Source organism: Zingiber officinale, chromosome 2A (assembly GCF_018446385.1).
Source record: "Zingiber officinale cultivar Zhangliang chromosome 2A, Zo_v1.1, whole genome shotgun sequence".
In the NCBI taxonomy this organism is placed as follows: Eukaryota; Viridiplantae; Streptophyta; class Magnoliopsida; order Zingiberales; family Zingiberaceae; genus Zingiber; species Zingiber officinale.
In genome coordinates this window covers 51,280,785-51,294,901 of record NC_055988.1, presented here as the reverse complement: position 1 = coordinate 51,294,901, position 14,117 = coordinate 51,280,785, and the positions used below count along the sequence as shown (strand labels likewise).

Sequence of the window (14,117 nt, the reverse complement as noted above, 5' to 3'; positions counted from 1 at the left end):
AATGTTATAACCTCTTAAGACTTATTTAATATTCATGTTGTAATAATTATAATTTCATAGTTGCTATAATTATATAGTAACTATCAAACTTTAGTTGCTACAATTGTATAACAACTATAAATTTGTAGCTATTATCACACACACCCCCAATTCAAGATTTAAACGAGAAATATAAAACTAGAGATAATAATGAGATTAATATACTTAAGGGTACTTGGGGAATTGTATATGGGGTGAGGGTGCCCTCGTAAAAAATCAAAGTCGGGGTGTGATAATTTCAGTCCTTTTGGTTTTTATCATTTTTTAACTTTTTTTTTAAATTTAAATTTTATTTTTTATATTTTATTTTGTATATTTATGAATTTGTTGGCCGTCTTCCTCCTCGGTTATGATAGGATGGCAGTTTAATACCACAAAGTCAACGTGGTCGTCGAGTTCTAGCGCCTGCGCCGCTCTCTTCCTCATCTCAATTCCAAGACCACAAAGTCGCTGCGTGTTTTTTTTTTCCTTTCTTTTTTGGGATAAAAATTGCTTCTTCCGATTGATTGAATGAGTTCGAAAGAGTCGGGGAAGGGAGCGCCGGAGGAAGCTGATCTGAGGGAAAGACAGCGTGGCATGGCCCCTCAGCCCAGCAGGGAGGCGGAGCAGGTGGGGGCGGCTGAGAAAGGAGAGCAAAGGCGGCTGCTTGCGCCGAAGCGGAGCTCGAACAAGGACCGCCACACGAAGGTGGACGGCCGTGGGAGGCGGGTGCGTATGCCTGCCCTCTGCGCGGCGAGGATCTTCCAGCTGACTCGCGAGCTGGGGCACAAGTCCGACGGAGAGACAATCCAGTGGTTGCTCCAGCAGGCCGAGCCGTCGATCATCTCCGCCACCGGGTCCGGAACCATCCCGGCCTCGGTCCTCGCGTCCTCCGCCGCCGCCAGCCTGGTTCCCTCCTCCTCTGCGGCCGCCGCCGGTCTCCACCAGAGCAAGCTCCATGAATTAGGTTCGGAAAGGGCCAATTGGGCCGCGTTCGGCTTCAGGTCGCACCCGGAGCTGTGGCTGCCGCCCGTCGACGGGTTCAACGCCGCTTTGTTCCAGTCTGCGGCGGCGATGGGGGCCGTGCCTTTGGCGTCAAATTTGCCGAGGATTGGGTTCGCCGGCCTGGAATTGCCCGGAAGCAGCATCAATCCCATGAGCTTCACGTCGCTTCTCAGCGGGCAGAAGCAGGCGATGACCGGATTGGAGCTCGGATTATCACAACACGCGCAACTTGGTATCCTCAATCCTCCTCACTCCTTCACCCAATTCTATCACCACACAGGCCAGGGCAGCGCCGCCGCCACCGTATCCGCAGGTGATCACTTGCACCAGCAGGATCAACAAGAGGAAGATCAAAGGCAGCAATCTCTCACTCCGAACGAAAATTCAGAGGGGTCAGAACAGTAGCAGGCACTGCAAAGTATTGAATCTTTCTCTTTGCGGCCCCTACTCGATTGCAAGACAAAAGAGAAATATTTTCAAGTATTGGGTTCTTGGATTTGGGATTGCGAGTTGCCTTTGATTTTGGACGAACAGTCAAGCCACCATCCATTAATGGTAATTGTTTCTGTTAATATCGATTTCTTTGTTGATCAGTTAAAAGTCATCATAATTTGGTCGCAGGTGCATGCATGCAGCTGAAGGTGCTTCATTTTGAGGTTTGTATATAATCCTTGGAAAAATATTGGTCTTTTTTTTTCACTATATAAAAGTTTACCATGCACGTTTGTACTGATTGTATTAAATTTTTCCTAAAAAGAGAAATTCAACATTTAAATGTCAAGTTTTAGCTTTATATATACTTTTTTCCTTTTCATTTATCTATAAGGAAACCTTAGCATAATAACAAATTTATTACTTTATATTTATCTATATAATAAATTCTTCCTCGAATCTACCTAATGAAAGTTTCATTCAGTGAGCTATCTTTTTTATCTATATAGTAGTATGAAGAAGAATAAACTTTACACTGATGCGGTAGCTTTTGTTGGATTTACTTAAACTATTTATGTTATTTGTAGGGACATTGTTTCTTAGCTTGTAAGGAAATAGCAAAATCATTCGTCTTTTATCATTTACCATTGTTCTATTATGTCTTGGAGAGCTCCACACCATTTAAATGAGAGGTGGAATCATCAATTTAGGTTGATCCGTCGGATTGATCGGCTCCATTAAACAATTTTTCTAGGTTGAATTGAAATTTTATCAATCCATTTAAAAACGAGCTTAAACGGACCCACTTGAGCGAGTTGTGGGTTCAGGCGGGCTAGCTCGTAGTGGGCTTAGGTTGACTTGTGGGCTGAGAAGATTTTTTTTCAAAACTCAAAACTTAAAATAAAACGTGTGGGCTAAACTTGTTATTCCATTAAAAACTCCAATCTTTTATATATATATATATATATATATATATATATATATATATATATATATATATATATATATATATATATATATGGGCTCATGGATCGGCCTCATGTAACCCGTAATGTATCTTAGATTGGGTTGAATTGAAGATTTTCTAAACCGTTCGGCCCTGCCATGAACCAATTCGCCTGACAACTTTATTGAGAGCGTCTTAGTCGTGTAAATTGTATATGCTACCACTCTTTGTTGGAAAATGATATATTTGTAGAAAAAAATAACAAATATGAGAAAATATAGGAAAATATTTGAGTTGCTATAATAGAGCTCTATATATTTTTTAAAATGTATTGATACGAATTGTAACGAGCTGACCCAGGAGTTGACGTTGCGGTCAAAGTCAAGGTGATATGGTGGTCAAAGGCAATAAAGAAAAACATCTCCTCACCTGGCTTTAATTGGCTGCCCAGCGCTAAGGCTCACCGGATTGGCCTGGTCGAATTCAAGTCGTGCGAAAAAAAGTCAGCTGACCCTTAAGCTGATCAAACATAAGAGATTCAATGCTTTACTCTTGAACTAAAGAGACGGCGTATCCGGACACTGAATAGCCGATCGAGTTTAAGGATGACCATACTTATAGATCGACTAGAATGACCGACCCACCTCATAGTTGACCGACCATAACGGGTTTTATGGATTATACTCGTGTCCTATGTGCATAAGTTTAAGGTCGCTTTATAGATCTGGTTGGAATTCTAAGTGCACTTTACCTACAAATTATTATACTCCCAGTCAGACAAAGGGCCTACTGGGCCTAAGGCACTTTGGCTCAATAATATCGATCGAACCTCTCATAACACAACTTCATTTCTCTAGAGACTTGTTATAAGCTTGGCCTAACAAAATATCGACAAGGCTTAAGACGGTTAGTTTCATATTACTAACCAATCGGATTTCCAGCATGCACAGGTTATCATAATATTTCTCAAATAGACTCCCAATATATCCAAAGCATTATATCATTCCCCAAACAGATTTCTAAATAGTTTTCAATATATAACACAACAGTTTAATAAGAGAACAGGCATAAAAATGACCGGCATTATAGGTCATCTAAGATATACTCAGCTGACAACATGATCAGAGAATCTAACAACCTCTTAGAATAATAACTATATGTCAGAGAATATTCTTCTAGAATCTTCTTCAAGGGCCATCCTATATCTATCAACAGACCATTTATAACAGCATATTCCTTTAACAATCTGAGCAATGACGTAAATATAAACGACAAAAATGTATATATGTGGACAAAGGGAAGATTCTTCAGGCAATTATTACACATTGCTTAGGTTGTACACATTCCTTTATATAACAAACTATGACACACTATGCCACCTCATAATTACGGAGGTTATGTGAGGTGAAATATAAAGGGGGAGTCCTCTCCATGAAGAAGGTGCATTCTCTGAACATCTGCAACTTATTCTCGTGTGCACGTTCTCTACTCACCCTTCCAGACTTGCACTGACTTGAGCATTGGAGGGCCTTCACCAGGGACTCCCCTTAGTTTCTAGGTGCGATATTTTGTTGGATTGTCTTCGTGTGCGCAGGATCAAGAGGAAGCTTTTCTATGGAGTAAAAAGTCTTTTACCAGCCATTAAGCCACCGTTCCTAGTACGTCATCTTTGCAGTTTTGAGACAAGATCAAATTTAGCATCGTCGATGGGAACATCCACCTAAATCTGAAGATCAGAGATGGAAGAAATCGGACGACTTACTACCTTTACCCTAACACAAGAAGATCTAGACCTGCTCATCAATGCCTGGGCACAAAAATTATTACAACAACAAAAACAAGTAGCTACCAGTGGCATTCTGCCGCCACCTAATCCTATTGCATCAACAACATCCCATCACAAAGAGAGAGGAGATAGGGAGGAAGGACCACCTCATTTACTGCTGGCGTCTCACTCACTAGTTCCATGCCATCGAGCTCTCTTTCACACGCCGCTCGAGCACATGAGCCAAGAAGAACCACACCAAGAATCCTCTCTAGAAGCACTTGTCTGAGATAGATGCAGGGGGAAAGTTCTAGCAACATGTAGTTCCCCTGAACAAATTAGCACCCCCTTTTTTTAGAGGATGCTGGAAGATAAGTTGTCGAAGCATTACCAATCCTTGGTGATAGGAGAATACTCAGGATCAACAGACCCTGAGGATCATCTCCTCAAATTTGAGCATGCCACCCTCCTGCATCAATATACTAACAATGTAAAGTGTCGAGTGTTCCTTACTACACTCGTTGGCTCACCTCAATGATGGTTCTAGCAATTGCCGGTCGAATCCATCTGTAATTTTAAGGATTTTTGCAAGATTTCCCTCCACCACTTCGTTAGCAGTCGCTGATACTAGAAGACACCCCTGAGTTGTTTCTCCCTTAAGCAGGGGCCTAAAGAGACGCTTAGGGTCTATATCAAAAAATTCAATCAAGTGGCTATAAATGTCCCCACAGCCCACCGAGATTCTGGTGAGTACCTTCTCCTAAGGGCTCGCTGATAATCACTTCTCTTGCTTCTTGGTTAGGAGACTTCCAAGGAACTTTGATCTTTTGCTAGATCGAACGACTGAATTCATTAATGTCGAAGAAGCGTAGACTGCCCGGAAGAAAGAAGTCACCGCACCAGTTGTGATTCTAGCACCTGAGCACCAAACATTACCCGTTCCACCACACAGAGGACCCCAGATAGGTACCTAGTGTAACGCCCGAAAATTCTCAAAACTATTTTAGAATTATTCTATGATTTTTCTGGAATTTTTAGATATTTTTCCGGAATTTTCCGAGTATCAAAAGTAGCAAAAATAATTAAAACCGCAAAATAGCTTAGGCGGGAATCGAACCCGAGACCTATGGTATACGGGATAATGTTAGTAACCGGTTGAACCCAGCAGGGCCGTGCTGAAAGAAAGGAGAACCAAATATATTTATATTAGAGTTGGGTTCATTAAACCACTTAATATAGATTAAAAACTTAAAGAGGGTTTGGTTTATTTTAAGAGTTTGGTTCGGCACCTCCTCACCTCACGCCACTTTTCTCCTCTCAAAACCTCGCCGCCGCCTCTCCCTCTCCTCCTTCTCACGACACACCAAGCCCCAAGGGCCAAGAGAACTTCTTCCGGCGACGACTCCAACACGAAAAAGGTTCTTCTCCGCGAGAGGAACGCGAAGACGCAAGTGGATCGTCGAGAGGACCGTTTCCATCATAAAACCAGCGGTTTGAATCGTAAGAAATTACGAATAGGAGGTAAGAAACCCCTCACCTGCAGTATAATAGCTCCGTTTGGTTTTCTACGCATTAGTTTTAGCTATAGGCAGGTTTTTCGGCACATAGGGTGTGTTTAAACCCTCCTCGAGGAATTAGGGATCTAGTTGAGCACCTCTAGACGGGCCGGACACGTTGGTCTCCTTTAGTTGGAGATTCTAGACGTTGTCGGGTGCCTAGAGGTGATCTCCCTATTAGAGGAGAGAGTTAGAGCACACCAAGTATTCGGTAAAATGTTAGTATAGCTAAATACCACCTCAGTTATGTTTAATAGCTCAGTTAAATGCATTAGGAGCATTTAAAACAGCGCATTAGTTTAGTTCAGTTTATGGGACTACGGTCCAATGGGTGGGCTCCCACACGCTCTAGGTTCAGATAACCTAGTTCTAGGTTCGTATAACCTAGAAACAAGTTAAAACAATAGCTATATTCAAGATTTTATTTTCAAGGGCACTGCATCGATCGATATCCATTGGGTTAGACTCCCAATCGTCCCTAGGTTTAGATAACCTAGTTAACCCTACTAAATTCGGACTTGCAAACCCGGGTCTAGTTAGGGATGCACGCATAGAAGTACAGGCCCAAACAACATGATTACTATTTTCACTTATTATGATATTAGCTTTCAAACTCTTAATCTAATCCAGTGATTATAGTTTAAGATCAGTTTTAGCTTCAGTTCAGTATCATGCTCCAGTTTAGTTTTTCCCTGTGAATATGCATGATCACTTTATGTGCAGTTGTTATACATGCTTTTATGTTCAGGTTTAGGTATGCCATGATTGTATGCTTATATGCCATGCCATGCTAGTTTATTCAGTATATCCAGCATATGTTTTAAACAGCATGATTTAAAATCATATTTGCATCGTTGCATGTTTTTGTGAGGTAGATGGTTTCTTACTAAGCTTTAAGCTTACAGATACTATTTTTCCTTATACTGCAGATAAAGGTAAAGGAAAGATGGACTAGCAGAGGGAGCTGGAGGACAATGCAAAGGATGGTGTGTGTGGCAGGAACTGGAATAAAAGACCTTGGAGAGTTTAGCAAATTAGAAACTAGTTCTTCCTTAAGACATTTTCTTATACTTTGCTTTTTATGCATTTCTAGTAGTTAAAGGTTATGAGTTGATGAACCTTGCTTTAGCTTAAGTTTAGAATTGTTACTACATGTTATTAGAATAGTTTATCATGCATTGGATAGTTGTTATGCGGTATTTTGGCACGCCAGAGTGCTGAAATCAGAGTTCCCAGGCGAAATCAGAACTCTGATCGGTCTCCAGACCGATCAGAGCCTGGGCAGTGCCACTGGATCGGTCAGCCGACCGATCCAGACAGATGCTGTACGCTACTGTATCCTCCTGGATCGGTCAGCCGACCGATCCAGCACGATACAGCAGTTTCCAGAGAACTTCAGGTACCTGGATCGGTCAGCCGACCGATCCAGACATACCTGGATCGGTCTGCCGACCGATCAGTGTACTCCTGGATCGGTCGGGAGACCGATCCAGCAGCATACAGAAGCGATGCAGCTTCTGGATCGGTCAGCTGACCGATCCAGGGTGTTCATCCGTGCCAGTAGCAGCCTGGATCGGTCCGTGGATCGATCCAACGGGAAAGCAATCGATCCAGTTCAGTTTGGATCGATTGGGAAGCTCAGTTTCGACCAAGAAACTCAGTAGATCAACTTCTAGTCCATGGGGGATGTAGGATACGCTTTGTGTTCCTCAGATTGCATCCTTTAGCACATGTAGAACCAAGAACAGTCATCAATTAGTAGAAAAATTTAAATTAGATCAGTTTTCCGCACAGTCAGTACAGTACAACTGTAGCGATTCGCCTTACAGCCTAGTAGTTAGAAGGCGGGTCGTTACAGAGTGGTATCAGAGCAGTATTCCATACTCCCTACACACACATCAGCATTGTACCTGCAGCTTCCAAGTAAGGATACCTCTACTCTCTTTATTGTTTCTTGCTTTCTAGTTACAGTTCATGTTTATATGTCTATTGCCTGTTAGTCTGTGCTAGTCTTTTAACATGATATCAGTAGTTATATAACTGCTATTACCTTAGTTATGTTATGTTCTCTATGTCGTTAGAAATGGCACGAGGACGCCCAACTAAGCACTAGCACGAGGCAGGCAGTTCAGTGCCTCCTCCCGACCTTACAACATTAGTGGCTCAATTCTAGCTGAACAGCAACAAGAAATAGCCACCTTAAAGGCTAACCAGCAGAATACCCCCCAGTCAAATCGACGACTCCAGAGTCTTAGAGGTTCCACCACCACTCTGACAAAGACCCAGTAGACCCAGCAGCTGAGCCAAGAAAGGAAGCCTATCTGATCCAGTGGCAGCGGGTCAAGCCAGAGAACTTCTCAGGCACTAGTGAACCATGGGATGCACAAGCCTGGTTCAAAACACTGGAGAGCACGATGGAGCTTCTGGACTGGCCAGAACACGAGAAGGTGAAGTGTGCCTCCTTAGGCCTGACAGGAGACGCACGCATGTGGTGGGAAAGAATCAGAACGAAGCGCCCAATGAATGCTGACTTCGAGAAGGAATTCTTCGAGGAATTCTTTCATATGCGGGTTACAAACCGCCACTACGACGAGTTCACTGAGTTTCGTCAAGGCAGCCTATCAGTTGAGGAAGCCGTGAAGAAATTCAACAGGTTGACTCGTCTATGCCCAGAGCTAGTCAGCACAGAGAAGGAACGAATCCGGTTGATGCTCAAGATGCTGAGGCCAGAGATAGCAGTGAACGTGGCTGGTGGCATACATAGGCCACAAACCACAGAGGAGTTAGTGAGCAGTGCCTTGACCACAGAGCATTACCAGAACAGCATAAAGCAGCAGAAGCAAGTCCCCTCAGAGTCCAAAGGCCAAGGGAACTCTCACACTCAAAAACAGCAAGGCCACAGCTCCAACTGGAAAGGGAACTCCAACAACAAGCGCAAATCATGGAGTGACTCAAAAGGAGGACCATCTAGCAAGCGACCCAGTTATCCAAAGTGTGCCACTTGTGGGAAATTCCACCTAGGGGTTTGTCGCAAGGGCACACGAGGATGCTTTAAATGTGGACAAGAAGGGCACATGGCCAAGCAGTGCCCGAACAAGACCGGTCTTCCTCACCACAAAGAGATTCAAGACGCAGCCACCTCGGTTATATCGATGCAGCCGCCTAGAGGGTCCACATATCACCAGGATTAGAAGCCCTCCACTATGGCGAATGCGAGGATATACTCACTCACCGAGAGGACGAGCTAATGCCTCGACAGTTGTCACAGGTCGATTAGCATTTTTCAGATAGTGCTACTGTTCTATTTGATACCGGGGCAACCCATTCATATATAGCCGGGGATGTTCTCCAAAAATTAGAAATACCCCTGAGGTACTTAGTGGTCGCCGGAGACTACCTTCAGAGAGATATGGCATCCACGCATCGCTCGAGCAAAGGCTTGGCCATTATAGCGCATGAGAGCTCTTTTGTGATCCGATAGTGCTAGAAATGATTGACTATGACGTCATCCTTGGAATGAACTTTCGATCGATACTTGCTTCCATAGAGTGTCAGAATGTAAAGTCGATTCCAACCAAGCGTAAATACTTGAATACCTCGGAGAACCAAAGAGAAAAGCCAGAAAATTTCTCTCAGCAATGAAGGCACAGAAGTTGATGGATTCGGGATGTACGGGGTACCTAGCACATGTAGTCAATACCAGCCAGGACAAGGACCAACAGCTAGCAGAGGTCCAAGTTGTATGTGACTACTCAGCAGTCTTCCCTGAAGAGTTACCAGGCCTAGCACCAGTCAGGGAGATTGAATTTGAGATAGAGCTTTTCCCCGGCACCAATCCTATTTCCAAGGCGCCCTACCGCATGGCTCCATCAGAACTGAAGGAACTTCATGAGCAACTACAGGAGCTGCTTGACAAGGGTTTCATACCCCCTAGTCACTCACCATGGGGAGCGCCCGTACTGTTCGTGAAGAAGAAGGATGGAAGCATGCGGCTATGCATAGACTACAGAGCACTGAATCAGGTCACGATCAAGAACATGTATCCTCTTCCCAGAATAGATGATCTGTTCGACCAGTTAAAGGGAGCAGCAGTGTTCTCTAAGATTGACCTCAGATCAGGATATCACCAAGTCAGGGTCAAGGAGGGTGATATACCGAAGACAGCATTCAGGACCAGATACGGACATTACGAGTTCGTAGTCATGCCTTTTGGCGTGACAAATGCTCCAGCTACATTCATGGATCTCATGAACAGAGTATTCAGGGAGTATTTAGATAAGTTTGTTATTGTATTTATCGATGACATTCTTATCTACTCAGGAACTCAAGAAGAACACTCAGAGCACCTGAAACTAGTATTGGAGACCCTTCAGCAGAACCAGCTATACGCCAAGTTCATGAAATGTGAATTTTGGCTAGACCAGGTGTCCTTCCTGGGTCACATCATCTCAAAGGATGATATTATGGTAGATCCCAGTAAGATAGAAGCAGTAAGTAACTGGAAGAGACCTAAGAACGCCAGCGAGATCGAGATTTCGGGATTAGCAGGATATTACAGAAGTTGTAGAGGACTTCTCCAGATAGCCTTCCCACCCCTTACCGGAAGAACAGAAATTTCAAAGGATGAGGATCTGTGAGAATTTCAATGAGCTAAAAGGAGATTGACCAGGTGCTCCCATTTTGGCTCTACCGGAAAACACCAGAGTTTTGACATCTATAGTGATGCCTCTAATTGGGACTAGGAGCAGTACTAATGCAAGCCTATGCCTCCAGACAACTCAAGGATTATGAGAAGAATTACCCTACTCATGACCTTGAGCTGGCAGCAGTAGTGTTCGCTCTCAAAATTTGGAGACATTACCTATATGGAGCTCAGTGCAGAGTGTATACAGATCATCAGAGTTTGAAGTATTTCTTCTGAACATGCGACAGCGCAGGTGGCTTGAGCTGGTCAAGGACTATGATGTAGACATCCTCTACCATCCAGGGAAAGCCAATAAGGTAGCAGATGCACTTAGCAGAAAATCCAGTGCTACCTTATTATCTCTTACAGCCATGTCACCACCCCTACAGAAGGAGATCGTAGATTTCAGTCTCGAGTTCATCGTGGGACAGCTCTCTACTATGATCTTAGAGTCTACCTTGCTTGGTGATATTCAGTCAGCTCAGGAACAGGACCCTGAAATTTAGAAAATCAAGCAAGGGCTAGCAGAAACAGAGAGTAGAGAATTCAGAGTGTCCGATAGCGGGGTGTTGTATTTTGGTGCAGACTCTGTGTTCCAGATCAGGAGGAGCTACGGAGACAAATTTTAGATGAGGCTCACAGGACTCCCTATGCGATGCATCCAGGTTCCACCAAAATGTATCAAGACCTGAAGAACCGTTTTTGGTGGTCCGGGATGAAGCGAGACATCGCCAGATATGTTAGCATCTGCCTCACCTGTCAGAGGGTCAAGGCAGAACATCAGCGACCAGGAGGAGTTCTGCAGCCTATACAGATTCCAGAATGGAAGTGGGAGGATATCTCCATGGATTTCATAGTGGGACTACCCAGAACCACGAATGGTTTTGATGCCATCTGGGTAATAGTCGACAGGTTGACTAAATCAGCCCACTTTTTAGCTATCAAGATATCCTACTCCATGGAGAAGCTAGCTCAGTTGTATCTCCAGGAGATCGTCAGACTATATGGAGTCCCATGAACCATCATTTCAGACAGAGATTTACATCACACTAGGAGTGTGTACAACAAGATTGGGCACGGTTAAAGTTCAAGACAGATTCCATCCTCGATGATGGTCGACAGAGCGAGTAAATCGTACTCGAAGATATGCTCCGAGCATGTGCCCTAGATTTCAAAGGAAGTTGGTGCAAATATCTGAGTCTAGCAAAATTTGCATACAACAACAGCTATCAGGCCACTATCGGCATGGCACCTTACGAGGCTCTCTATGGGCGGAGGTGTAGATCTCCAATCTGTTGGTATGAGAGTGGTGAACAGAAGGAACTAGAGCTTCAGACAGATCTAGTCGCAGATTCCACAGCAGCTATACAGCAGATCCGCCAGAGGATAGAGACAGATCAGAGCCGCTATCGGAGACACAGACCCTTAGAGTTCTCTACAAGTGTTCCTCGAGTAGCTCCCATGAAGGAGTGATGCGTTTTGGGAAGAAGGGCAAGCTTAGTCCCGATATGTGGAACCATACCTTATTAGCGTAAGAGTGGGCAAGGTAGCATATGAGCTAGAGCTACCCTGGAAATGTCGCGTCCACAACGATTTCATGTCTCCATGTCAAGAAGCATACCCCGATGCCACCTGTGATTGAGCCCGGCAGATCCGCAAGACCTCAGTTATGATAGTCGGCTGTTCGGATAATAGACCGAGCAGCTAAGAAATTGCGGAACAAGGAAGTATCATTAGTCAAAGTCATTTGGCATAGCACACAGCAGAAGAGGCAACTTGGGAGACAGAAGTACCCAGAATTGTTCTAAGTTCGAGGACGAACTTTTTATAAGGTATGGGGGATTGTAATGCCCGAAAATTCTCAAAACTATTTTAGAATTATTCTATGATTTTTCTGGAATTTTTAGATATTTTTCCGGAATTTTCTGAGTATCGGAAGTAGCAAAAATAATTAAAACCGCAAAATAGCATAGGCGGGAATCGAACCCGAGACCTATGGTATACGGGATAATGTTAGTAACCGGTTGAACCCAGCAGGGCCATGCTGAAAGAAAGGAGAACCAAATATATTTATATTAGAGTTGGGTTCATTAAACCACTTAATATAGATTAAAAACTTAAAGAGGGTTTGGTTTATTTTAAGAGTTTGGTTCGGCACCTCCTCACCTCACGCCACTTTTCTCCTCTCAAAACCTCGCCTCCGCCTCTCCCTCTCCTCCTTCTCACGGCACACCAAGCCCCAAGGGCCAAGGGAACTTCTTCCGGCGACGACTCCAACACGAAAAAGGTTCTTCTCCGCGAGAGGAACGCGAAGACGCAAGTGGATCGTCGAGAGGACCGTTTCCATCGGAAAACCAGCGGTTTGAATCGTAAGAAATTACGAATAGGAGGTAAGAAACCCCTCACCTGCAGTATAATAGCTCCGTTTGGTTTTCTACGCATTAGTTTTAGCTATAGGCAGGTTTTTCGGCACATAGGGTGTGTTTAAACCCTCCTCGAGGAATTAGGGATCTAGTTGAGCACCTCTAGACGGGCCGGACACGTTGGTCTCCTTTAGTTGGAGATTCTAGACGTTGTCGGGTGCCTAGAGGTGACCTCCCTATTAGAGGAGAGAGTTGGAGCACACCAAGTGTTCGGTAAAATGTTAGTATAGCTAAATACCACCTCAGTTATGTTTAATAGCTCAGTTAAATGCATTAGGAGCATTTAAAACAGCGCATTAGTTTAGTTCAGTTTATGGGACTACGGTCCAATGAGTGGGCTCCCACAGTCGCCTCTAGGTTCAGATAACCTAGCTCTAGGTTCAGATAACCTAGAAACAGCAAGTTAAAACAGTTAGCTATATTCAGTATTTTATTTTCAGTGGCACTGTACTGGATCAGATATCCATTGGGTTGGACTCCCACAGTCGTCCCTAGGTTTAGATAACCTAGTTAACCCTACTAAATTTGGGACTTGCAAACCCGGGTCTAGTTAGGGATGCGCACACAGCAAGTACAGTTGCCGGGCCCAAACAGCATGATTACTATTTTCACTTACTATGATATTAGCTTTCAAACTCTTAATCTAATCCAGTGATTATAGTTTAAGATTAGTTTTAGCGCAGTTCAGTTTCAGTTCAGTATCATGCTCTAGTTTAGTTTTTCCCTGTGAATATGCATGATCACTTTATGTGCAGTTGTTATACATACTTTTATGTTCAGGTTTAGGTATGCCATGATTGTATGCTTATATGCCATGCCATGCTAGTTTATTCAGTATATCCAGCATATGTTTTAAACAACATGACTTAAAATCATATTTGCATCGTTGCATGTTTTTGTGAGGTAGATGGTTTCTTACTAAGCTTTAAGCTTACAGATACTATTTTTCCTTATACTGCAGATAAAGGTAAAGGAAAGATGGACTAGCAGAGGGAGCTGGAGGATAATGCAACGGATGGTGTGTGTGGCAGGAACTGGAATAAAAGACCTTGGAGAGTTTAGCAAATTAGAAACTAGTTCTTCCTTAAGACATTTTCTTATACTTTGCTTTTTATGCATTTCTAGTAGTTAAAGGTTATGAGTTGATGAACCTTGCTTTAGCTTAAGTTTAGAATTGTTACTACATGTTATTAGAATAGTTTATCATGCATTGGATAGTTGTTATGCGGTATTTTGGCACGCCAAAGTGCTGAAATCAGAGCTCCCAGGCGAAATCAGAACTCTGATC

The 14,117-nt window shown here is 43.6% G+C and overlaps 1 protein-coding gene across 3 annotated transcripts; it reads left to right on the top strand.

Annotated features, from left to right (window-relative positions):
• The first annotated feature begins 377 nt into the window (after positions 1–377).
• LOC122041108 (transcription factor TCP20-like) lies at positions 378–13,820 on the top strand. Of its 3 annotated transcripts, none has more exons than XM_042600690.1 (3): positions 378–1,578; positions 1,645–1,679; positions 13,791–13,820. In XM_042600690.1, the coding sequence occupies exon 1, from the start codon at positions 550–552 to the stop codon at positions 1,426–1,428; it is 879 nt and encodes a 292-aa protein (XP_042456624.1). In that variant the 5' UTR covers positions 378–549; the 3' UTR covers positions 1,429–1,578; positions 1,645–1,679; positions 13,791–13,820. The 3 variants fall into 3 exon arrangements, with proteins under 3 accessions (XP_042456624.1, XP_042456623.1, XP_042456622.1); XM_042600689.1 differs by lacking the exon at positions 13,791–13,820 and adding an exon at positions 6,652–6,700; XM_042600688.1 differs by lacking the exon at positions 13,791–13,820 and having other exon boundaries at positions 1,645–1,688.
• The last annotated feature ends 297 nt before the right edge of the window (positions 13,821–14,117 follow it).

Coding starts and splice junctions, on each gene's coding strand:
- LOC122041108 (XM_042600690.1), top strand. CDS start 550: ATGAGTTCGAAAGAGTCGGGGAAGGGAGCGCCGGAGGAAGCTGATCTG.